This window comes from Bombina bombina, chromosome 1 (genome assembly GCF_027579735.1).
Source record: "Bombina bombina isolate aBomBom1 chromosome 1, aBomBom1.pri, whole genome shotgun sequence".
Classification (NCBI taxonomy): Eukaryota; Metazoa; Chordata; class Amphibia; order Anura; family Bombinatoridae; genus Bombina; species Bombina bombina.
Window position 1 is genome coordinate 1124030040 of NC_069499.1, and position 27466 is coordinate 1124057505.

At 42.3% G+C, this 27466-nt stretch overlaps 2 protein-coding genes across 7 annotated transcripts in view; one reads left to right on the forward strand and one right to left on the reverse strand.

Moving 5' to 3' along the window:
• THRA (thyroid hormone receptor alpha) overlaps positions 1-27466 on the forward strand; it is a 672980-nt gene that overhangs the window by 346405 nt on the left and 299109 nt on the right. The window lies entirely within an intron of this gene.
• Positions 22586-27466, reverse strand: part of SKP1 (S-phase kinase associated protein 1) — a 48946-nt gene continuing 44065 nt past the window's right edge. Inside the window, exons 3-4 of the mRNA XM_053698262.1 lie at positions 24561-24704; positions 22586-22753 (exon numbers count right to left, since the gene is read on the reverse strand). Of these exons, the coding sequence (XP_053554237.1) occupies positions 22601-22753; positions 24561-24704 (297 nt within the window). The 3' untranslated portion in view covers positions 22586-22600. The remainder of the gene's footprint in view (positions 22754-24560; positions 24705-27466) is intronic.

Below are 27466 nucleotides of genomic sequence, written 5' to 3' on the forward strand. Positions count from 1 at the left end.
GTCTTATTTCCCACTTGCAGTGGGCTTTCCAACTACCTTTTCAACAGGGCTAAACTGAGAGCTTCTAAGTAAGTTGTTAAACAGTTTTATACTGGATTTTTATATCAGTATCTGTGCATCTTATTCTTTATAGTAGTGTCTATTACATGCAGTTATATGAAAATGAGTGTATACTGTCCCTTTAAGCAGGGAGCCCACTATTAACAGGACTTCGAAAGCTTACCATTTTCACAATTAAATTAGGAAAACGTGCCAAAATATATAATTAAAGTATATTGCAAAGTTGTTTTATTATACATAATTAAGCATGTTATAGTATAATTTCAAAGTGTTTAATGTCCCTTTAAAAAACACAGGGCTAGATTACAAGTGGAGAGCAAACGTTTTACGCGCAAGTTAAATTTAGCTCATATTACAAGTTGAAAGTAAACGCGATCCCTTGAGCACAATTGAAGATAATGCTAATCGGGTTAGCGTGTCCTTAGAATTGTGTCACAACAAAGTGTAACAAAACACACCAAAAATACATTACACAATACAGTTACACTCATAATAACACTATCTAATAATAATTATTTTAAAAAAAATATTGCACCAAAACGTTATGACGGCTCAAAGATATGAGCTCTCAGGTGTTAGGGTGGGGAAAAAAAAATCAGGCACAGGGATTTAACGTATCTAAAGATGTATGTATATATGTATATATATATATATATATATATATATATATATATATATATGTGTGTGTGTATATATATATATATATATATATATATGTGTATATATATATATATATATATATATATATATATATATATATATAAAAAGCAAAGAAGGAGTGCACTCACCAGGACTTTTCAAAAGTTTATTCCAAATATGTGAACGTTTTTGGGGGTTTAGCCCCTTCCTTATTCCTTTTTGCTGCCTTCTGTCTCTATAACAAACTACATTATTCAATTACTCCTTCTCCCTCTCCGCCTGCACTGTTCATTAGCCCATCTCTCTTAAACTCACCTTACTTTTGTACTCATGAACTTTACCTATTCCTAAACACTCTCTCTCCCCCCTGCACCTTGTCTCAAAAGCAGTCTCACTACTGCAAATCTGTTTCTCATCTCATATCACTCTCCCTCTTGCTTTTATTAACTGCTGGTGACATCTCCCCTAATCCTGGTCCCCAACAACTGCCTAGCCGTGCACATCTATGTGTATCATCCCACAGACTCAAAAAACGAAACTCTGACAACCTTACTCACATTCCTCTTGCATCAAAAGCCACTTCCCTTTCACTTCTGCACTTTGGAACTCTCTCTCTGTTTGTAACAAACTCACTTCACCTCTTTATCTCCCGCTCCCTCAACCTTCTGGCCCTAACAGAAACCTGTCTCTCTCCCTAGACACAGCATCCACTGCTGCTCTGTCACATGGGGGTCTCCACTTCAGCCACACTCCTAGGTCTGGTAATAGACAAGGAGGTGGTGTAGGTATTTTACTTTCCTCTCATTGCACGTTTCAACAAATACATCCCATCTCTTCCCTCATATTTTCCTCATTTGAAACCCACATGATTCGCTTATTTTCTCCTCTTTCTATACGTGTTGCAGTCATATACCGTCCTCCTGGCTCCTCAACTCAATTTCTAGATCACTTGGCTGCCTGGCTACCTTATTTCCTTTCCTCAGACACCCCTTCCCTCATTCTTGGTGACTTCAACATCCCTCTTGACAATCCCACTGCCTCCTCTGCAAAACAACTTCTGCAACTCACTTCCTCTTTCGGTTTGTCACAATGGACTGATTCTCCCACTCACAAAGATGGTCACTCCCTTGACCTGATCTTTAGCTATCAATGCACCCTCTCAAACGTCACAAACTCCCCCTTTCCTCTTTCTGACCACCATCTCCTTACTTGCAACATATCATCCCTCCCTACAACTCTCCCTTCTTCTGCTCCTCACACCAAACTTCACAGAAGCATTATGTCATTAGATCAACAACAGCTTTCTAATTCCCTCCAACCTCTCCTCTTATCCTTCTCCTCCTTTTCATGCCCTGACCAATCTATCTGCCACTATAATTCCACCCTTACATCCGTCCTTGACAATCTCGCCCCTCTTACCATAGCTCGGAAATCAAACACTCATCCTCAGCCCTGGCATACTCCTCTGACACGATACCTACGCAGATGTTCCTGTACTGCTGAGGGGCACTGGAGAAAATCTAGGAGTTCAGCTGATTTTCAACATTACAAATTTATCTTGAACTCCTACTACTCCGCCCTTAATTTCCATAAGCAACACTACTTCTCTACTCATCTCTAATCTTTCTTCAAACCCAAAACGTTTGTTCTCTACTTTCAATACTCTTCTCCGCCCTCCGCCACCTACTAATACAACTTCTCTGTCGGCTCAAGACTTTGCCAACCACTTCAATAACAAAATTGACTCCATCAGAAATGAAATCAGCTCTCAACATAATTCCACTCTCTCACCCCCTCAAATGCTCTCAATCAACCACAACCCACATAACCTTAAACTTAGCTCATTCTCCCCTGTTACTGAGGAATAAGTTTCAGCACTTATACTGCGCTCTCACCTCACTACCTGTCCCCTTGACCCTATCCCCTCACAGCTACTCCCCTCCCTCTCTGCCACCCTTACCCCTATACTCACACACACTTTCAACCTCTCCCTCAGCACCGGTATATTTCCCTCATCACTGACACATGCACTGGTCACACCTATCCTCAAAAAACCTTCCCTTGATCCTACCTCCCCATCCAACTACCGCCCTATATCCCTCCTCCCTCTTGCATCAAAGCTTCTCGAAAAACTAGCTTATGCACGCCTATCCCATTTCCTTACAATAAACTCCCTCCTTGACCCATCGCAATCTGGATTTCGTCCCCATCACTCCACAGAGACAGCAATTGTTAAGGTTACCAATGACCTACTTACAGCAAAATCAAAAGGCCACTTCTCTCTGCTTATCCACCTTGATCTGTCCGCAGCCTTTGACACTGTTGACCACCCTCTCTTGCTCCAAACCCTCCAATCCTTCGGCATATGTGACACAGCCCTCTCGTGGCTGTCTTCCTACCTGTCAAACCGTACCTTTAGTGTAGCCTTCTCTGGGGCCTCCTCTGCCCCGTCACCACTTTCTGTCGGAGTACCGCAAGGCTCTGTCCTCGGTCCCCTTCTCTTTTCAATCTACACATCATCACTAGGTTCCCTAATAAAGTCCCACGGTTTACAATATCATTTGTATGCCGATGACACCCAAATCTACTTCTCTGCACCAGACCTTTCTCCTTCCTTGCTAACCAGTGTTACTAACTGTCTTTCTCACATCTCCAACTGGATGTCCTCTCACTACCTCAAGCTAAATCTCTCCAAAACTGAGCTCCTCATTTTCCCCCCTTCTTCTAAACTCTCCACCCCCAATCTCTCTATAACTGTCGACAACTCCATCATTACCCCTACCCCGCATGCCCGATGTCTCGGGGTCACATTTGACTCAGATCTTTCTTTCGCTCCTCACATTCAGTCATTGGCTAAAGCCTGCCGCTTCCACCTTAAAAAAACATCTCTAAAATTAGACACTTCCTTACACAAGACACAACTAAGATCTTAATCCACTCTCTCATTCTCTCCCGCCTCGATTACTGCAATTCTGTCCTCTCTGGTCTCCCCACCTACCGCCTAGCTCCTTTACAATCCATAATGAATGCCTCTGCCAGACTTATCTTCCTTACACGTCTCTCTTCATCTGCTGCACCTCTATGCCAATCTCTTCACTGGCTTCCTCTTGCCTCTAGGATCAAACACAAAATTCTCATTCTGACATACAAAGCCCTCAACTACACTGCTCCCCCCTATATCTCAGACCTTGTCTCCAGATACTCTCCCTCCCGTCCCCTTCGCTCTGCTCACGACCTCCTACTCTCCTCCTCTCTTGTCACCTCATCACACTCCCGTTTACAGGACTTCTCCAGACTGGCTCCCATCTTGTGGAACTCTCTGCCTCGCCTCGCTCCACAAGACTATCTTCTAATTTTAAAAGCTTCAAGTGCTCCCTAAAGACTCTACTGTTCAGGGATGCATACAACCTACGCTAACCTTTCTTTATACCAGTTCCTCTCCTCCATTGCTATCGATCACCTTTTCTCAAGAGCTGACTAGAACAGTGCAACTCTTGGCAGGGCCCTCTACCCATTTGATCCCTATAATTGTTTTGTTGTACTCCGTCTTTGTTAATAGCGCTACGGAATCTGTTGGCACTCTACAAATAACCGATAATAATTATATAAATCACAAAAAAAGAGGGTGCCTCCTAGTCTAATACTGCGAGTGTAACCAACAATAGCAGGTCTTGAGAGAGAAAATATACTCACAAAATGTGCTGCATCAATGTGCTAAGTGACGCAGGCCGAGATATCACAGTTTACCAGCAAACTGATCCTCTGGAGGATGTAGGGGCTCAGGGGTGCCCAAATAAGGTACAGGTAAGACTCAAGCTTCCAAAAAGTTCAGCAAACTTTTTATTAAAACCAGTAATATAAAACTAATGGGTGTGTACAATACCCAAAATGTATAAAAAACAGAATTTATGTTTACCTGATAAATTTCTTTCTCCAACGGTGTGTCCGGTCCACGGCGTCATCCTTACTTGTGGGATATTCTCTTCCCCAACAGGAAATGGCAAAGAGCCCAGCAAAGCTGGTCACATGATCCCTCCTAGGCTCCGCCTACCCCAGTCATTCGACCGACGTTAAGGAGGAATATTTGCATAGGAGAAACCATATGGTACCGTGGTGACTGTAGTTAAAGAAAAAAAAAATATCAGACCTGATTAAAAAAACCAGGGCGGGCCGTGGACCGGACACACCGTTGGAGAAAGAAATTTATCAGGTAAACATAAATTCTGTTTTCTCCAACATAGGTGTGTCCGGTCCACGGCGTCATCCTTACTTGTGGGAACCAATACCAAAGCTTTAGGACACGGATGAAGGGAGGGAGCAAATCAGGTCACCTAAATGGAAGGCACCACGGCTTGCAAAACCTTTCTCCCAAAAATAGCCTCAGAAGAAGCAAAAGTATCAAACTTGTAAAATTTGGTAAAAGTGTGCAGTGAAGACCAAGTCGCTGCCCTACATATCTGATCAACAGAAGCCTCGTTCTTGAAGGCCCATGTGGAAGCCACAGCCCTAGTGGAATGAGCTGTGATTCTTTCGGGAGGCTGCCGTCCGGCAGTCTCGTAAGCCAATCTGATGATGCTTTTAATCCAAAAAGAGAGAGAGGTAGAAGTTGCTTTTTGACCTCTCCTTTTACCTGAATAAACAACAAACAAGGAAGATGTTTGTCTAAAATCCTTTGTAGCATCTAAATAGAATTTTAGAGCGCGAACAACATCCAAATTGTGCAACAAACGTTCCTTCTTTGAAACTGGTTTTGGACACAGAGAAGGTACGATAATCTCCTGGTTAATGTTTTTGTTAGAAACAACTTTTGGAAGAAAACCAGGTTTAGTACGTAAAACCACCTTATCTGCATGGAACACCAGATAAGGAGGAGAACACTGCAGAGCAGCTAATTCTGAGACTCTTCTAGCAGAAGAAATCGCAACTAAAAACAAAACTTTCCAAGATAATAACTTAATATCAACGGAATGTAAGGGTTCAAACGGAACCCCCTGAAGAACTGAAAGAACTAAATTGAGACTCCAAGGAGGAGTCAAAGGTTTGTAAACAGGCTTGATTCTAACCAGAGCCTGAACAAAGGCTTGAACATCTGGCACAGCTGCCAGCTTTTTGTGAAGTAATACCGACAAGGCAGAAATCTGTCCCTTCAGGGAACTTGCAGATAATCCTTTTTCCAATCCTTCTTGAAGGAAGGATAGAATCCTAGGAATCTTAACCTTGTCCCAAGGGAATCCTTTAGATTCACACCAACAGATATATTTTTTCCAAATTTTGTGGTAAATCTTTCTAGTCACAGGCTTTCTGGCCTGAACAAGAGTATCGATCACAGAATCTGAGAATCCTCGCTTCGATAAAATCAAGCGTTCAATCTCCAAGCAGTCAGCTGGAGTGAAACCAGATTCGGATGTTCGAACGGACCCTGAACAAGAAGGTCTCGTCTCAAAGGTAGCTTCCAAGGTGGAGCCGATGACATATTCACCAGATCTGCATACCAAGTCCTGCGTGGCCACGCAGGAGCTATCAAGATCACCGACGCCCTCTCCTGCTTGATCCTGGCTATCAGCCTGGGGATGAGAGGAAATGGCGGGAACACATAAGCTAGTTTGAAGGTCCAAGGTGCTACTAGTGCATCCACTAGAGCCGCCTTGGGATCCCTGGATCTGGCCCCGTAGCAAGGAACTTTGAAGTTCTGACGAGAGGCCATCAGATCCATGTCTGGAATGCCCCACAGGTGAGTGACTTGGGCAAAGATTTCCGGATGGAGTTCCCACTCCCCCGGATGCAATGTCTGACGACTCAGAAAATCCGCTTCCCAATTTTCCACTCCTGGGATGTGGATAGCAGACAGGTGGCAGGAGTGAGACTCCGCCCAAAGAATAATTTTGGTTACTTCTTCCATCGCTAGGGAACTCCTTGTTCCCCCCTGATGGTTGATGTACGCAACAGTCGTCATGTTGTCTGATTGAAACCGTATGAACCTGGTCCTCGCAAGCTGGGGCCAGGCCTGGAGCGCATTGAATATCGCTCTCAGTTCCAGAATATTTATCGGTTCAAACCAGAAATATGCGGCTGTAGTGACAGGGACAATGCATGAAATGGGTTGTAGAAGGTAACCCTGCTGAACAAACATCTTTTTAAGCAAACCTTCTAATTTTTTATCCATAGGATCTTTGAAAGCACAACTATCCTCTATGGGAATAGTGGTGCGTTTGTTTAAAGTAGAAACCGCTCCCTCGACCTTGGGGACTGACTGCCATAAGTCCTTTCTGGGGTCGACCATAGGAAACAATTTTTTAAATATGGGGGGAGGGACGAAAGGAATACCGGGCCTTTCCCATTCTTTATTAACAATGTCCGCCACCCGCTTGGGTATAGGAAAAGCTTCTGGGAGCCCCGGCACCTCTAGGAACTTGTCCATTTTACATAGTTTCTCTGGGATGACTAAATTTTCACAATCATCCAGAGTGGATAATACCTCCTTAAGCAAAATGCGGAGATGTTCCAATTTAAATTTAAATGTAATCACATCAGATTCAGCCTGCTGAGAAATGTTCCCTAAATCAGTAATTTCTCCCTCAGACAAAACCTCCCTGGCCCCCTCAGATTGGGTTAGGGGCCCTTCAGAGATATTAATATCAGCGTCGTCATGCTCTTCAGTAACTAAAACAGAGCAGCCACGCTTACGCTGACAAGGGTTCATTTTGGCTAAAATGTTTTTGACAGAATTATCCATTACAGCCGTTAATTGTTGCATAGTAAGGAGTATTGGCGCGCTAGATGTACTAGGGGCCTCCTGAGTGGGCAAGACTCGTGTAGACGAAGGAGGGAATGATGCAGTACCATGCTTACTCCCCTCACTTGAGGAATCATCTTGGGCATCATTGTCATTATCACATAAATCACATTTATTTAAATGAATAGGAATTCTGGCTTCCCCACATTCAGAACACAGTCTATCTCTAAGCCATCTCCGTGGAGATGTTGCCTGTACAACGGCAAAGAGAATGACTGGGGTAGGCGGAGCCTAGGAGGGATCATGTGACCAGCTTTGCTGGGCTCTTTGCCATTTCCTGTTGGGGAAGAGAATATCCCACAAGTAAGGATGACGCCGTGGACCGGACACACCTATGTTGGAGAAAATATTTTAACTGTGCATACCTTATTACAGGAAAACCTGCACGCTATTCCCCCTCTGAAGTTACCTCACTCCTCAGAATATGTGAGAACAGCAAAGGATCTTAGTTACTTCTGCTAAGATCATAGAAAACGCAGGCAGATTCTTCTTCTAAATACTGCCTGAGATAAACAGTACACTCCGGTACCATTTAAAAATAACAAACTTTTGATTGAAGAAATAAACTAAGTATATAACACCACAGTCCTCTTATGACCTCCATCTTAGTTGAGAGTTGAAAGAGAATGACTGGATATGGTAGTGAGGGGAGGAGCTATATAGCAGCTCTGATGTGGGTGATCCTCTTGCAACTTCCTGTTGGGAAGGAGAATATCCCACAAGTAATGGATGATCCGTGGACTGGATACACTTAACAAGAGAAAACTCCTTTTCCCCCAGTGATAGTTGAAATAGAATCCAACTGAGAACCAAATAAATTATTACCTTGGAAAGAAAGAGATAGTAATCTAGATTTAGATGTCATATCAGCATTCCAAGATTTAAGCCACAAAGCTCTTCTAGCTAATACAGCTAAAGACATGGATCTAACATCAATTTTGATATCAAAAATTGCATCACAAATAAAATGATTAGCATGTTGCAGTAAGAGAACAATGCTAGATATGTCAGAATCCAATTCATGTTGCGCTAAATTTTCCAACCAGAAAGTTGATGCAGCCGCAAAATCACCCAAAGAAATAGCAGGTCTGAGAAGATGACCTGAATATAAATAGGCCTTCCTTAGATAAGATTCAAGTTTCCTATCTAAAGGATCCCTAAAGGAAGTGCTATCTTCCATAGGAATAGTGGTACGTTTAGCAAGAATAGAAATAGCCCCATCAACTTTGGGGATCTTTTCCCAAAACACTATAGATTTTGCTGGTAAAGGATACAATCTCTTAAACCTTGAAGAAGGAATAAAGGAAGTACCTGGCTTATTCCATTCCCTAGAAATCATATCAGAAATAGCCTCAGGAATGGGGAAAAACACCTGGGGAAACCACAGGAGGTTTAAAAACAGCATTTAAACGTTTATTAGACTGAACGTCAATAGGACTGGTTACCTCAATATCCAAAGTAATTAACACTTCTTTTAATAAATAAGTAGATTTGTCAGTGTCAATATCTGATGAATTATTATGTTGTTGGTCATTTGAAATTTCATCAGCTAAATGAGAAGTTTTAAAAGACCTTTTACGTTTATTAGAAGGTGGAAATGCAAAGACAAAGCCTTCATAATAGAATCAGAAACAAATTATTTAAAATTTACAGGTATATCATGCACATTAGAAGTTGAAGGAACTGCAACTGGCAATGTACTATTACTGATAGAAACACTATCTGCATGTAAAAGTTTATCATGACAACTATTACAACTGACAATCGGTGGAATAATTTCTACAAATGCACTTAGCTTTGTTAGAGCCGATGTCAGGCAGCAATGTTCCAGCAGAAACTTTAGAGGCAGGATCAGATTGGGACATCTTGCTCAATGTAAGAGAAAAAACAACATATAAAGCAAAATTATCTATTTCCTTAAATGACAGTTTCAGGAATGGGAAAAAATGCAAATGCATAGGCCTCTTGATAGAAAAGAAAGCAGGAGGCAAACAATGGGGTATTGAAATAATGAAGAAAAATTGGCGCCAAGTATGACGCACAACGTAACGTAAACTTTTTTGGCGCCAAAAATGACTGGAAATGACACACTTGCGTCACTAATGACGCAGCCGCGTGAAAGGTCTCGGTGTCATGTATGACGCCGGAAATGAAGTTGCGTCAAAAACGTATTTTTCCGCGCCAAAAATGACGCAATAAAGTTAACATTTGACGCACCCGCGGGGCTAATAGCCGCAAATGCAAAAAGTAGTCAAATTGAAAAAGACTAAACTCCAGGTAAGAAATAAATTTCCTAAAGTGTTTATATTCCTAAATATGAAACTGACAGTCTGCAGAAGGAAATACATGAACCTGACTCATGGCAAATATAAGTACAATACATATATTTAGAACTTTATATAATTGAATAAAGTGCCAAACCATAGCCGAGAGTGTCTTAAGTAAATGAAAACATACTTACCAAAAGACACCCATCCACATATAGCAGATAGCCAAACCAGTACTAAAACAGTTCTTAGTAGAGGTAATGGTAAATTTGAGAGTATATCGTCGATCTGAAAAGGGAGGTAGGAGATGAATCTCTACGACCGATAACAGAGAACCCATGAAAAAGACCCCCGTTAGAGAAATCATCGTATTCAATAGGTGATACTCCCTTCACGTCCCTCTGACATTCGCTGTACTCTGAGAGGAATCGGGCTTCAACAATGCTGAGAAGCGCATATCAACGTAGAAATCTTAGCACAAACTTACTTCACCACCTCCATAGGAGGCAAAGTTTGTAAAACAGAATTGTGGGTGTGGTGAGGGGTGTATTTATAGGCATTTTGAGGTTTGGGAAACTTTGCCCCTCCTGGTAGGATTGTATATCCCATATGTCACTAGCTCATGGACTCTTGCCAATTACATGAAAGAAAGGGAGGTAGCCGTAGCTTTCTGATCCCTACGTTTCCCCAGCAAAAACAACAAATAGAGATGTTTGAAGAAAATCCTTAGTCGCCTGCAAATAGAACTTCAAGGCATGGACTACGTCCAAATTATGTAATAGACGCTCCTTCTTAGGAGGAATTAGGACACAAGGAACGAACAACAATTTCCTGATTAATATTTTTGTTAGAAACAACTTTAGGAAGAAAACCAGGTTTGGTACGTACCACCACCTTATCCGAATGGAAAATAAGATGAGGAGAATAACATTGTAATGCTGAAAGCTCAGAAACTCTGCGAGCAGAAGAAATAGCAACCAAAAATAAAACCTTCCAAGTTAATAACTTAATATCTATGGAATGCATGGGTTCAAACGGAACCCCTTGAAGAACATTAAGAACCAAATTTAAACTCCAAGGAGGAGCAAGAGATCTAAAGACTGGCCGAATTCTAGCTAAGGCCTGGCAAAAAGATTGAACGTCTGGAAAATCTGCCAGACGCTTGTGTAACAAAATAGACAAAGCAGAAATCTGTCCCTTTAAGGAACTTGCTGACAACCCCTTCTCAAATCCTTCTTGGAGAAAAGAAAATCCTAGGAATCTTAACCCTACTCCATGAGTAGCCCTTGGATTCACACCAATAAAGATATTTACGCCATATCTTATAGTAAATCTTTATAGTAACAGGCTTGCAAGCCTGAATTAAAGTATCAATGACCGAATCAGAGAACCCTCGCTTAGATAAAATCAAGCGTTCAGTCTCCAAGCAGTCAGCTGCAGAGAAATTAGATTCGGATGATGGAAGGGTCCCTGAATGAGAAGGTCCTGCCTCAATGGAAGCTTCCACGGCGGCAGAGAGGATGTCCACCAGATCGGCATACCAAATTCCGCGAGGCCACGCAGGAGCAATTCAGAATCACCGAAGCCCTCTCCTGTTTGATCCAATCACCCGGGAAAGAAGAGCAAACGGTGGAAACACATAAGCTAGGTTGAACGACCAAGGCACTGCCAAGGCATCTATTAGTTCGGCCTGAGGATCCCTGGACCTGGACCCGTATCTCGGGAGCTTGTCATTCTGACAAGACGCCATCAGATCCAATTCCGGTCTGCCCCACCTGAGAATCAGGGCTGCAAAGACTTCCAGATGAAGTTCCCATTCCTCCGGATGAAACGTCTGTCTGCTCAAAAAATCCGCCACCCAGTTTTCCACTCCCGGGATGTAGATTGCCGACAAATAAGAGTGAGTCTCCGCCAACCGAATGATCTTGGATACTTCTGTTATCGCTAAGGAACTCCTTGTTCCTCCCCGATGATTGATATAAGCCACAGTCGTGATATTGTCCGGCTGAAAACAAATTAATTTGGCCAAAGCCGAGGCAAGGCCTGAAGCGCATTGAATATTGCTCTCAACTCCAGAATATTGATGTTGAGTAGAGACTCCGACTGAGTCCACACACCCTGAGCCCTCAGGGCATTCCAGACTGCACCCCATCCTAGTAGACTGGTATCACTGATTACGGTCTGCAGAAGCACGTTCCTTGGACAGATGATCCAGTGACAACCACCAAAGAAGAGAGTCTCTTGATCCATATCTGAGGAGACAAATCTGCATAATCTCCATTCCACTGCCTGAGCATGCTCAGTTGTAGAGGTCTGAGATGGAAACAAGCAAATGGAATGATGTCCCATTGCTGCCACCATCAATCCAATCACCTCCATGAATTGAGCCACTGATGGCTGAGGATTGGACTGAAGGGCTCGACATGTATCCAGAATCTTAACCTTTCTGACTTCCGTCAAGAATATTTTCATGGACAGAGTCTATCAGAGTTCCCAGGAACAGAACCCTTGTCTATGGAATCAGAGAACTCTTTTCTAGAGCAAAAAAGGATGAGAAGCACTCGAGTGTCAGCAAGTAAAATCATTTATTAGACAGTTCCAAATGTCACATAAACGCAAAGTAAGGAGTGAATACTCCCGGGTAAAATGCAGAGCAAAGTGATTACACACTCAGGATTGGCCAGCCATCAGAGAGGTGGTAACCGGGCAGCCAATTGCTGCAAGGGCAAGGTTTGAAAACACCTTTGTTTGTCACACAGTTTTAATATGGCTATGAGTAAGGCTTAGGCCGAAACGCGTAAGCCGTTTGCTCTAGTGCCCCTGCACTCACCTTTTTTGTACACTTTGCTCTGCATTTTACCTGGGAGTATTGACTCCTTACTTTGCGTTTATGTGACATTTGGAACTGTCTAATAAATGATTTTACTTGCTGACACTCGAGTGCTTCTCACATCCTTTTTTGCTCTATGTACTTCTTTGGCCAGAGTGAGCACGGAGTTTCAAGCAAGTGGCTGCAGGGTGGCTCATTGATTAACGGATCATTTGTGTCTAGACTGAAGACCGCTGTTCTCCGTGGGGTGTGGACGACTAATGACACGGATACATCCACAGGACGGATATCCTAGTAGGTGGCCTGTCTGTATCGCAAGGTATGTGCACTACAGCGACTGGAGAACTGTGTTACACTGTTAATTTGTAATATACAGCTAGCTTGAATGTGAAGGTTCTTGTAACCGGAAGGTCTGTTCTTGAAAACATTGCCGGATAGGATTGAGGTTACCTCACTGTCGTTTGGAACATCCGTTTACCAGGGGTTGGGACATTGCACACTGGACATGTTTATAAATGACGGTAATCGTTACTGGCAGCAATAGTGTTTGTACATAGTCTGCCACAACCCTCTTGATTAGTTTTACACCCGCCATATTTCTTACCTCACATATCGTTTTTGAACTCTTTTCTAGATTCACCTTCCACCCGTGAGTCCTTAAAAAGGACAGAACCATGTCAGTATGAGACTTTGTTAATTGATAAGACGCCTGGATCAGAATATCATCCAGATAAGGCGCCACTGCAATGCCTCACGGTCTGAGAACCGCCAGCAGAGACCCTAGAACCTTCGTGAAGATCCTGGGCGCCGTGGCCAACCCGAATGGAAGAGCCATGAAATGAAAATGTTTGTCCAGAAAGGCAAACCTTAGGAACTGGTGATCTTTGTGGATAGGAATATGAAGATATGCATCCTTTCCACGGTAGTCATATTGACCCTCCTGGATCAATGGAAGAATTGTCCGAATAGTCTCCATCTTGAAAGACGGGACTCAGAGAAACTTGTTTAGGACTCTTGAGATCTAAAATGGGACGAAACGGTCCCTCTTTTTTGGGGAACCACGAAAAGCTTTGAGTAAAATCACTGTCCCCGTTCTGGAACTGGACAAATTACTCCCATAGTGGAGAGGTCTTTTACACAACGTAAGAACGCCTCTTTATCTGGTCTACAGACAATAGAGAAAGAAGAAACCTTCCCCTTAGGCGTAAAATCTTGAATTCCAGTTGATACCCCTGGGACACGATTTCTAGTGCCCAGGGATCCTGAACGTCTTATCCAAGCCTGGACAAAGAGAGAGAAAGTCTGCCCCCTACTAGATCCAAGTCCCGGATCGGGGGCCGCCCCTCCATGCTACTCTTGGGAGCAGCAGTGGGCTTCTTGGGTCTCCAGACGGACTTTGCTTGTGAAAAATTTCCCTTCCTGTTTAGCAGAAGAGGCAGAGGGGACTTGAAATTTCGAAAGGAACGAAAATTACTGTCTCCTTTGTTTAGATATCTTATCCTGAGAGAGATGACGACCCTTACCTCCCGTAATGTCAGAAATGATCTTTCAATTCAGGCCCGAATAGGGTCTTTCCCTTGAAGGGAATAGCTAAAAGCTTGGATTTAGAGGACACATCAGCAGACCAAGATTTCAACCATAAGGCTCTGCGAGCTAAAATGGAAAAACAAGCATTCTTGGCCACCAACTTAGCGATCTGAAAAGCAGCATCCATAACAAAAGAATTGGCCAGCTTAATGGCCTCGATTCTATCCATTATTTCTTCCAAAGGAGTCTCAGTCTTAAGAGACTATTCTAGGGCGTCAAGCCAAAAGGCTGCTGCGGTTGTAACTGGTACAATGCAGGCCGTCGGTTCCAATAGAAACCCTTGATGAACAAAAAGCTTTTTTAGAAGACCCTCCAACTTTTTATCCATAGGGTCTTTGAAAGCACAGCGGTCCTCAATAGGAATAGTCGTACGTTTGGCCAGTGCAGAAATGACCCCCTCCACCTTAGGAATCGTTTGCCAAGAGTCCCTAACAGTGTCAGGTAAAGGGTACATCTTCTTAAACATAGGGGAAGGAGAGAACGGTATATACCCAGTCTTTCCCATTCCCTGGTAATAATTTCCGAAATTCTCTTAGGAACCGGAAAGACATCAGAATAAGCAGGGACCTCCAAATATCTGTCCATCTTGCACAATTTCTCTGGAGGGACCACAATAGAGTCACAGTCGCCCAGAGTCAACAAAAACATAATTTATGCTTACCTGATAAATTTATTTCTCTTGTAGTGTGTTCAGTCCACGGGTCATCCATTACTTATGGGATATATTCTCCTTCCCAACAGGAAGTTGCAAGAGGATCACCCAAGCAGAGCTGCTATATAGCTCCTCCCCTCACATGTCGTATCCAGTCATTCGACCGAAACAAGACGAGAAAGGAGAAACCATAGGGTGCAGTGGTGACTGGAGTTATAATTTATAATTTAGAACCTGCCTCAAAAAAGACAGGGCGGGCCGTGGACTGAACACACTACAAGAGAAATAAATTTATCAGGTAAGCATAAATTATGTTTTCTCTTGTTAAGTGTGTTCAGTCCACGGGTCATCCATTACTTATGGGATACCAATACCAAAGCTAAAGTACAAGGATGAAGGGAGGGACAAGGCAGGAACATTAAACAGAAGGAACCACTGCCTGTAGAACCTCTCCCCCAAAAACAGCCTCCGAAGAAGCAAAAGTGTCAAATTTGTAAAATTTGGAAAAAGTATGAAGTGAAGACCAAGTTGCAGCCTTGCAAATCTGTTCAACAGAGGCCTCATTTTTAAAGGCCCAAGTGGAAGCCACAGCTCTAGTGTAATGAGCTGAAATTCTTTCAGGAGGCTGCTGTCCAGCAGTCTCATAGGCTAAACGTATTATGCTACGAAGCCAAAAAGAGAGAGAGGTAGCCGAAGCCTTTTGACCTCTCCTCTGTCCAGAGTAAACGACAAACAGGGAAGAAGTTTGTCTGTAAGTAGAACTTCAGGGCACGGACCACGTCTAGATTATGCAAAAGACGTTCCTTCTTTGAAGAAGGATTAGGACACAATGATGGAACAACAATCTCTTGATTGATATTCCTGTTAGAAACAACCTTAGGCAAAAACCCAGGTTTAGTACGCAGGACTACCTTGTCTGAATGAAAGATCAGATAAGGAGAATCACAATGTAAGGCAGATAACTCAGAGACTCTTCGAGCCGAGGAAATAGCCATCAAAAACAGAACTTTCCAAGATAAAAGCTTAATATCAAAGGAATGAAGGGGTTCAAACGGAACACCCTGAAGAACTTTAAGAACCAAGTTTAAGCTCCACGGAGGAGCAACAGCCTTAAACACAGGCTTAATCCTAGCCAAAGCCTGACAAAAAGCCTGGACGTCTGGATTCCCTGCCAGACGCTTGTGTAAAAGGACAGAGCAGAAATCTGTCCCTTTAGCGAACTAGCGGATAAGCCCTTTTCTAAACCCTCTTGTAGAAAAGCCAATATCCTAGGAATCCTAACCTTACTCCATGAGTAACTCTTGGATTCACACTAATATAAATATTTACGCCATATCTTATGGTAAATTTTTCTGGTAACAGGTTTCCGAGCCTGTATCAATAACCGAATCCGAAAACCCACGCTTTGATAGAATCAAGCGTTCAATCTCCAAGCAGTCAGCCTCAGAGAAATTAGGTTTGGATGGTTGAAAGGACCATGAATTAGAAGGTCCTGCCTCAGAGGTAGAGACCATGGTGGACAGGACGACATGTCCACTAGGTCTGCATACCAGGTCCTGCGTGGCCATGCAGGCGCTATCAGAATCACCGATGCTCTCTCCTGTTTGATCCTGGCAATCAGTCAAGGTAGCAACGGAAAAGGTGGAAACACAAACTATGTTGAAAACCCAAGGGGCTGCAAGTGCATCTACCAGCACCGCTCCTGGGTCCCTTGACCTGGATCCGTAACGAGGAAGCTTGGCGTTCTGGCGAGATGCCATAAGATCCAGATCCGGTTTGCCCCAACGACGAATCAGTTGAGCAAATACCTCCGGGTGTAGTTCCCACTCCCCCGGATGAAAAGTCTGGCGACTTAGAAAATCCGCTTCCCAGTTCTCCACACCTGGGATGTAGATCGCTGACAGGTGGCAAGAGTGTGACTCCGCCCAGCGAATTATCTTCGAGACTTCTAACATCGCTAAGGAACTCCTGGTTCCCCCTTGATGATTGATGTAAGCCACAGTCGTGATGTTATCCGACTGAAACCTGATGAACCTCAGTGTTGCTAACTGAGGCCAAGCTAGAAGAGCATTGAATATTGCTCTTAATTCTAGAATGTTGATTGGTAGGAGTTTCTCCTCCTGAGTCCACGATCCCTGAGCCTTCAGGGAGTTCCAGACTGCTCCCCAGCCTAGAAGACTGGCACCTGTTACAATCGTCCAATCTGGCCTGCGAAAGGTCATTCCTTCGGACAGATGAACCCGTGACAACCACCAGAGAAGAGAATCTCTGGTCTCCTGGTCCAGATTTAGCAAAGGGGACAGATCTGAGTAATCCCCGTTCCACTGACTTAGCATGCATAGTTGCAGCGGTCTGAGATGCAGGCGCGCAAATGGCACTATGTCCATTTCCGCGACCATCAAGCCAATTACTTCCATACACTGAGCTACTGATGGGCTTGGAATGGAGTGAAGAGCACGGCAGGCATTGAGAATCTTTGATAACCTGGACTCCGTCAGGTAAATCTTCATCTCTACAGAATCTATAAGAGTCCCTAGAAAAGGAACCCTTGTGAGAGGTAACAGAGAACTCTTTTCCACGTTCACTTTCCACCCATGCGACCTCAGAAATGCTAGAACTATCTCTGTATGAGACTTTGCATTTTGAAAACTTGACGCTTGAATCAGAATGTCGTCTAGGTACGGAGCCACCGCTATGCCTCGTGGTCTTAGTACCGCCAGAAGTGAGCCCAGAACCTTTGTAAAAATTCTCGGGGCCGTAGCTAACCCGAAGGGAAGAGCTACAAACTGGTAATGCCTGTCTAGAAAGGCAAATCTTAGGTACCGATAATGATCTTTGTGAATCAGTATGTGAAGGTAGGCATCCTTTAAGTCCACTGTGGTCATATATTGACCCTCTTGGATCATGGGCAGGATGGTCCGAATGGTTTCCATCTTGAACGATGGAACCCTTAGGAATTTGTTTAAGATTTTTAAGTCTAAGATTGGTCTGAAGGTTCCCTCTTTTTTGGGAACCACAAATAGATTTGAGTAAAACCCTTGTCCTCGTTCCGTTCGCGGAACTGGGTGGATCACTCCCATCACTAAGAGGTCTTGTACACATTGTAGAAATGCCTCTTTCTTTACTAGGTTTGTTGATAACCTTGACAGATGAAACCTCCCTTGTGGAGGAGAAGTTTTGAAATCCAGAAGGTATCCCTGAGATATAATCTCCAACGTCCAGGGATCCTGTACATCTCTTGCCCAGGCCTGGGCGAAGAGGGAAAGTCTGCCCCCCACTAGATCCGTCTCCGGAGAGGGGGCCCTGTCTTCATGCTGTCTTAGGGGCGGAAGTAGGCTTTCTGGCCTGCTTGCCCTTGTTCCATGACTGGTTGCCTTTCCAACCCTGTCTGTAACGAGCAGTAGTTCCTTCCTGTTTTGGAGCGGAGGAAGTTGATGCTGCTCCTGCCTTGAAGTTACGAAAGGCACGAAAATTAGACTGTTTGGCCTTTGATTTGGCCCTGTCCTGAGGAAGGGTGTGGCCCTTATCTCCCGTAATGTCAGCAAAAATTTCCTTCAAGCCGGGCCCGAATAAGGTCTGCCCTTTGAAAGGAATGTTAAGTAGTTTAGACTTAGAAGTTACATCTGCTGACCAGGATTTAAGCCACAGCGCCCTGCGCGCCTGTATTGCGAATCCGGAATTTTTAGCCGTAAGTTTGGTTAAATGCACTACGGCATCCGAAACAAACGCATTAGCCAGTTTAAGTGTTCTAACTTTGCTCAAAGTCTCATCCAATGGTGCTGTGCGAATCGCCTCTTCCAGAGACTCAAACCAGAATGCCGCTGCAGCCGTGACAGGCGCAATGCATGCAAGAGGCTGCAATATAAAACCTTGTTGAACAAACATTTTCTTAAGGTAACCCTCTAATTTTTTATCCATTGGATCTGAGAAAGCACAGCTATCCTCCACCGGGATAGTGGTACGCTTGGCTAAAGTAGAAACTGCTCCCTCCACCTTAGGGACCGTCTGCCATAAGTCTTGTGTGGTAGCGTCTATAGGGAACATTTTTCTAAATATCGGAGGAGGGGAAAAGGGCACACCGGGTCTATCCCACTCCTTACTAATAATTTCTGTAAGCCTTTTTGGTATAGGAAAAACGTCAGTACACACCGGTACCGCATAGTATCTATCCAACCTACATAATTTCTCTGGGATTGCCACCGTGTCGCAATCATTCAGAGCCGCTAACACCTCCCCTAGTAACACGCGGAGGTTCTCAAGCTTAAATTTAAAATTTGAAATTTCTGAATCCGGTCTCCCCGGATCAGAACGGTCACCGACAGAATGAAGCTCTCCGTCCTCATGTTCTGCAAATTGTGACGCAGTATCAGACATGGCTCTCGTGTCATCAGCGCGCTCTGTCCTTAACCCAGAGCTATCGCGCTTGCCTCTTAATTCGGGCATATTGTATAATACTTCTTTCATAACATTAGCCATATCATTTAAAGTGATTTGTAAGGGCCTTGATGTACTTGGCGCCTCAATCTTACGCACCTCCCGAGCGGGAGACGCAGGTACTGACACGTGAGGAGAGACGGCATAACTTCCCCCTCGTTGTCTGGTGATAATTTCTTTATCGGTACAGATTGACTTTTATTCAAAGTAATATCAATACAATTGGTACACATATTTCTATTGGGCTCCACATCGGCTTTTGAACATAATTAACAAGCAGATTCCTCTGTATCAGACATGTTTAAACAGACTAGCAATGAAGCTAGCAATCTTGGAAATCACTTTCAATAAGTTTACAAGCAATATAAAAAACGCTGCAGCGCTTTTTAAAAATACAGTTGAACAACAAGGAAAACTAATTCAGTTATAGTCAACAATTCTTAACGAGAAAAGTATTAATTAGCAGAGGATTGCACCCATTAGCAAAAGGATGATTAACCCCTCAATACCCAAAAACGGATATCAAATTAAGATTTAACGCTTTTATCACAGTCAAACACACTGTCACAGATCTGCTGTGACTGATTACCTCCCTCAAAAACGAATTCTTAAGACCCCTGAGCTCTCTAGAGACGTCCTGGATCAAGGAGGAAGAAACAGGAAGACTGTGCTAGAATTTTAACTGCGCAACAAGGCGCTAAAACAAGGTCCCTCCCACTCATATTACAACAGTGGGAGACCTGATATAACGGTTTCTATGCAGAAAATACGTTAGCCATGTGGAAAAAAATCATGCCCAAAAAGATTTATCACCAAAGTACCTCACAAAACGAATAACATGCCAGTAAACGTTTTAAAAACAACATTTTGAATGTCATGCAAAGTTATCACTAAGCCTGCTACCAGTCGCTTCCACCGCAGATAAGGCTTAAACATTATTTCAGTATTAATAGTATTTTCTCAGTCAAATTCTAGTCCCTAGAAAATAACTCAACTGTGCATACATTTATCAGCCTGATACCAGTCGCTACTACTGCATTTAAGGCTGTACTTACATCATATGGTTAACAGCAGTATTTTCTTAGTCAATTCCATTCCCAGAAAATAATGTACTGCACATACCTCATTTGCGGGGGACCCCGCATGCTATTCCCCTCTTTCAGAAGTTACCCTACTCCTCAGAATGTCGAGAACAGCCAGCGGATCTTAGTTACGTCTGCAAAGATCATAGAAAAACGCAGGCAGATTCTTCTCCAAATACTGCCTGAGATACAAAAAACGGCACACTCCGGTGTCATTTTAAAATAACAAACTTTTGATTGAAGAATAATTAAGTAAAAACTCCAACTCCTCTCGCGACCTTCTTTGTTGAGAGTTGCAAGAGAATGACTGGATTTGACATGTGAGGGGAGGAGCTATATAGCAGCTCTGCTTGGGTGATCCTCTTGCAACTTCCTGTTGGGAAGGAGAATATATCCCATAAGTAATGGATGACCCGTGGACTGAACACACTTATCAAGAGAAACCTCCCGTAGTAACAGACGAAGGTGTTCAAGCTTAAATCTAAAGGACATCACGTCCGAATCGGTCTTGGGTAATTCACTACCTGAGTCAGATAGTTCCCCTTCCGACAGAACCTCCCTACCCCCCCCCCCCTTCAGAGTCCTGGGAGGGAACATCGGAGATTGCCATCAAGGAGTCAGAAGTCGCATGGACCACCTGGGTCTCTCTTCTACTACGTATACCCTGTAGTACTGGCAACTAGATAACCCTACTGTAAGAAATTGATGACATAACTGCAGCCATATCCTGCAGAGTAAATGACGCAGACGCCGCTGAAGAACATGGGGTCACCTGTGTGGGCGTTATGGGCTGAGACGCTTGGGGAGAAAATTGTGGCTTATCCTGAACCTCATCAGTCAGAGCACAATCATCATTATCTAATAAAATTTGTGCTTTACACTGTAATGCCCTAGTAATACATGAGGGACAAAGTGTAACTGGGGGTTCCACAATGGCATTTAAACACATAAGGCATGTATTTTGATCAATGTCATCCATTTTAGCAAAAAACAAACAAGTTTGTCTAAAACACTAAGTATATATTAAGTGTAAAAAACTGCTTACAGTGAAATTAAATAAGTACTGTAACTGTAAGGAAAAAAAACTGCACCGCATAAAATTACAGCTTCTGAATGCGGGCTATATGAAAAAGATAACACTTATGATTTTTGAACAAAAACTTTGTCACCTCGCCACAGCTCCTACCTTCCCGCTACCAGACTGAGCTTCACCCAACCCGGCACACTTAAAGGCACTTGTAAGCCAAGCAGACTAGAAGTCTAGATGATAACTTTCACTCCGGAACCGCCACAGCAACTGCGCTAAACCAACGGCCATTACCGTAACATAATAAAATATAAATACATCTAATCCCCAGCGTCAGTCAGCCCATCAAACAATAACCACACGCATCAAATCCCAGCGATTCAAGGCTCCTCAGCAATGCCTGAGTGTCTGGTAAAACATCCTCACACATTATCTCCCAGCCCTCTATAACTTAATAATATCGGAGTGTGGGAAATAAACTATAACGTCTTATGTTCCTATATCCCATCGCTTCTGGGATAGTATACAACCAAAGTGTCTGAGCAATATCGCTATTTGATAAGGAACATCTCAAGTCCTAGCGCCCAAAAATAAATAGTGCCATTACAGTTAATCTGAGAGACTTTTGTGCCCAGATGAAAAAACTGCACCTACCTCCATGCTGAGGAACAGCATGACAACCTCAGTATCAAGAGGTCCACTCATCCTCCTGAGGTCCTGTGAAATCAGAAAGGTCTTAGTAGTGTCTAAGACCATACACATAGAAGCAGCATAAGCGTGGGAGGCTCAGTGAAGCTAAAACTCCACTAGTTCCCATAGCCTAACAGGCTAACACTCCAGATGCTACTCTATAAGAAAATAGTACACTTTGGCATTATTTAAAAATAAAAAAAACTCTTGAAGAATCTAAACAAACACCTCACTTTACCTCTTCCTATCACTAACACAGGCAAAGAGAATTACTTTTTTGGGAGGGAAGGGAGGAGCTATATAGGCAGCTCTGCTGTGGAGCTCTTTGCCTCCTCCTGCTGACCAGGAGGTGATATCCCACAAGGATGAAATCCGTGGACTCGTCATATCTTGTAAAAGAAAAGGAAAATCTATCCTGTAATCCACAGAGGACCATAAATGAGATACATTTTTTTTTTTTTTTTTTAAATGAAATGTAGTGGAGGGCCCCCATTGCGATTCCTAAGACTTTGAACATACATCATTCAAATAACTACATTTTAGGGCAGTACCTGTGCTTCTTCCTCTTCAGTGAAGTCATTTTTTATGTTAAAGGTCTTTCTAATTTCTTCTGGAGTTTTACCCTTGATCATATTTGCAACAGTCTTGCAGGTGACATCCAGTAAGCCTTTAATATCCAAGTAGTTTGCTGCCTAGAAAGAAAAAAAAAAGGGAAAGAATTTTCAGACAGACAAAACTTTTCTGAATAGAGGAGTACTGGGTTTTGTATTTTCTGTAGCTCCCAAGCAGTTTAACCTCTTTTTGAAGTTTAAGTCCGTAGACTTGCATTGTTACTAGTAGACATGTGCATTTGTTGCTTTAGGGTAGCAACAAATGCCGAATATGTCGGCAGCAAAGCAGCATTTGGCTCTATTCCGAGCCGGATATCTTCGTGTGAAAGTGCAACACAAAGATTTGTAAAATCCAGATGTGTGTGCTGCACTTTCACACAAAGATATCTGGCTCCGAATAGAGCCAACTGCCGCTGGCAGCTGAAACAGTCACTACCCAAAATGGCTGCATGTCTAGTTACTAGTGCTAAATGTACACCCTCTAATGAATTGGAGCATATCATTTTGGACTTTAACAACTCTGGAAACAAATAAATAAGAATCCTGTAATGTGGTTTGTTACCATAAACCAATATAAACCTCTGTTAGACACTTCACCAATGTGTACTACACATACAGGGCCGTTAAAGTGGGTGCACCACCTGGGGTTAAGGAGCATCATAGTCCAAAGGTTATTCATTCTGAAATTAGCATGAGGCTGTGTATTCATGGCTGCAATGTTTCATTTTTTGTAAATTCTATTAATCCATTCACAATGTCATGTCTTCCAGATGTTTCTGATTCCTTTGAGCATTTTTTTTCTGTCTTGAAAATATTCACATATTCTAGATTTCTAGTTCTCAAAACACCAAAATTTGTGTCTGCCGAAACAATGTCTTCACAGTAAATAGTTTTTTAAAAAAAAAAAAAAACAAAGTTGAGAAATACCTTAAAAAAAAAAAAAAAACATCTTTTTTAAGGATTCCCATAAAGCAAAACAATTTTAAGATTTACTTCTATTATAAAATTTGCTTCATTCTCTTTGTATCCTTTGTTGAAGGAGCAACATTGCACCAATGAGAGCTAACAGAACACATTGGGTGAGCCAATGACAAGGAGGCATATATGTGCGTCCACCAATCAACAAGCTAGCTCTTAGTAGTGCATTGCTGCTCCTAAGCCTGCCTATGTATGTTTTTTAACCAAGGATGCCACATGAAGCAATCGGGTCAAAATGAAACATTCATGATTCACACTGTCCCTTTTATCCTATTGTTTCCCTGCAATGCTATGTGCACAGAATAAACCCCTTACTAAGTTTTAAGAAGCTTAATGAATAGAAGATTGGTTGGAGTGGAATAGATCTGCACAAGGAACGAAGTGTGAGGAGCAAGCAGTAAACATAAGAGTGAAACCTATGTTGTTTAGTTGTTAAATACAACTAGTTAATTAAGGTAATGATTATTTTTCTTTAGTTAAACTAAATTATTTAAGTAATGATTATTTTTCTCCTTCCAATAAAATACAGGTGAAAAGATTAAATATGAATGACGGGGAATCGGTATGAAATTGATAAGTGAACAATATGCATTTCTAATGGTATAGAACTAAATCAATTTTCATATAACCACAAATAATCTAAAAATGAAACCTTTACGTAGAAAACCGGGATTTAAAATCAGGTCTTTCGATTCTAAATCACAATTTAAATAGTATCAACCCAGCCACTAGCCTTAGAGGGAACGGTGTTGCAAGTAAAGGGATGCAGCCTGTGATTTGAAGAACCCTGGCCTAATGCATTAGAGGAAGTAAATCTTCCAAAACACTTTTGACAACCTAGGGGTTTTGCCAGCTCAGCTTGCTTATTATAGTGGTCACTCTAGAGGAAGACAATCTTACACTAACTTACCAGAATAAGTTCAAAGAGTGTTCCCTGGTCCACTTTTAGAAACTCTTGGTCCCAAACAGGGATATCATCTGTCCTCTTCTCTTTGTTCTCATCATCCTCAGGTGGAGGAGGGTCATCTTTGTGGTGGGTACACCACTGTATAACCTAGAGAACAGAACAAGTCTTCTGTTTTAATTAATTATGTAAACAAATTAAATTTAGAACTATAAAAAAAGCTGGATTATTTAAATAAAAAAAATAATTACAATCTTAGTCAGTTATTGCATTGGATTAGACTAATAAAAAAGGGACCATAGATAAATATTTATGCATAACTACTTTCATTATTTTGCCCTCATCGTGTAATTTAACTCTGGAAATTGTGAATTTTCAGACTTGGAAAAGCACCATGAAGACTTCTCAAGTCTAACCCTGCTACATATATTTCCTTAACGACCGACGTGCAGGGTATGTCCTCCAAAAAAAATACAGTTAACGACTGAGAAAACATAATTTATGTAAGAACTTAACCGATAAATTCATTTCTTTCATATTAGCAAGAGTCCATGAGCTAGTGACGTATGGGATATACATTCCTACCAGGAGGGGCAAAGTTTCCCAAACCTCAAAATGCCTATAAATACACCCCTCACCACACCCACAAATCAGTTTAACGAATAGCCAAGAAGTGGGGTGATAATAAAAAAGTGCGAAAGCATAAAAAATAAGGAATTGGAATAATTGTGCTTTATACAAAAAAATCATAACCACCACAAAAAGGGTGGGCCTCATGGACTCTTGCTAATATGAAAGAAATGAATTTATCAGGTAAGTTCTTACATAAATTATGTTTTCTTTCATGTAATTAGCAAGAGTCCATGAGCTAGTGACGTATGGGATAATGAATACCCAAGATGTGGATCTTTCCACGCAAGAGTCACTAGAGAGGGAGGGATAAAATAAAGACAGCCAATTCCGCTGAAAAAAATCCACACCCAAAATAAAGTTCAAATTTTATAATGAAAAAAAAAAAACTGAAAACATAAGCAGAAGATTCAAACTGAAACAGCTGCCTGAAGTACTTTTCTACCAAAAACAGCTTCAGAAGAAGAAAACACATCAAAATGGTAGAATTTAGTAAAAGTATGCAAAGAAGACCAAGTTGCTGCTTTGCAAATCTGATCAACCGAAGCTTCATTCCTAAACGCCCAGGAAGTAGAAACTGACCTAGTAGAATGAGCTGTAATCCTTTGAGGCGGAGTTTTACCCGACTCGACATAATCATGATGAATTAAAGATTTCAACCAAGATGCCAAAGAAATGGCAGAGGCCTTCTGACCTTTCCTAGAACCGGAAAAGATAACAAATAGACTAGAAGTCTTTCGGAAATTCTTAGTAGCTTCAACATAATATTTCAAAGCTCTAACTACATCCAAAGAATGCAATGATCTCTCCTTAGAATTCTTAGGATTAGGACATAATTAAGGAACCACAAATTCTCTACTAATGTTGTTGGAATTCACAACCTTAGGTAAAAATTCAAAAGAAGTTTGCAACACCGCCTTATCCTGATAAAAAAAATCAGAAAAGGAGACTCACAAGAAAGAGCAGATAATTCAGAAACTCTTCTGGCAGAAGAGATGGCCAAAAGGAACAAAACTTTCCAAGAAAGTAATTTAATGTCCAATGAATGCATAGGTTCAAACGGAGGAGCTTGAAGAGCCCCCAGAACCAAATTCAAACTCCAAGGAGGAGAAATTGACTTAATGACAGGTTTTATACGAACCAAAGCTTGTACAAAACAATGAATATCAGGAAGATTAGCAATCTTTCTGTGAAAAAGAACAGAAAGAGCAGAGATTTGTCCTTTCAAAGAACTTGCAGACAAACCTTTCTCCAAACCATCCTGAAGAAACTGTAAAATTCTCAGAATTCTAAAAGAATACCAGGAAAAATGATGAGAAAGACACCAAGAAATATAAGTCTTCCAGACTCTATAATATATCTCCCTAGATACAGATTTACGAGCCTGTAACATAGTATTAATCACAGAGTCAGAGAAACCTCTGACTAAGAATCAAGCGTTCAATCTCCATACCTTTAAATGTAAGGATTTGAGATCCTGATGGAAAAAAGGACCTTGCGACAGAAGGTCTGGTCTTAACGGAAGAGTCCACAGTTGGCAAGAGGCCATCCGGACAAGATCCGCATACCAAAACCTGTGAGGCCATGCTGGAGCTACCAGCAGAACAAACGAGCATTTTTTCGGAATCTTGGAGATCACTCTTGGAAGAAGAACTAGAGGCGGAAAGATATAAGCAGGATGATACTTCCAAGGAAGTGACAATGCATCCACTGCTTCCGCTTGAGGATCCCTGGATCTGGACAGATACCTGGGAAGTTTCTTGTTTAGATGAGAGGCCATCAGATCTATTTCTGGAAGTCCCCACATTTGGACAATCTGAAGAAATACCTCTGGGTGAAGAGACCATTCGCCCGGATGCAACGTTTGGCGACTGAGATAATCCGCTTCCCAATTGTCTATACCTGGGATATGAACCGCAGAAACTAGACAGGAGCTGGATTCCGCCCAAACCAGAATTCGAGATACTTCTTTCATAGCCAGAGGGCTGTGAGTCCCTCCTTGATGATTGATGTATGCCACAGATGTGACATTGTCTGAAAACAAATGAACGATTCTCTCTTTAGAAGAGGCCAAGACTGAAGAGCTCTGAAAATTGCACAGAGTTCCAAAATATTGATCGGTAATCTCACCTCCTGAGATTCCCAAACCCCTTGTGCCGTCAGAGACCCCCACACAGCTCCCCAACCTGTAAGACTTGCATCTGTTGAGATTACAGTCCAGGTCGGAAGAACAAAAGAAGCCCCCTGAACTAAACGATGGTGATCTGTCCACCACGTCAGAG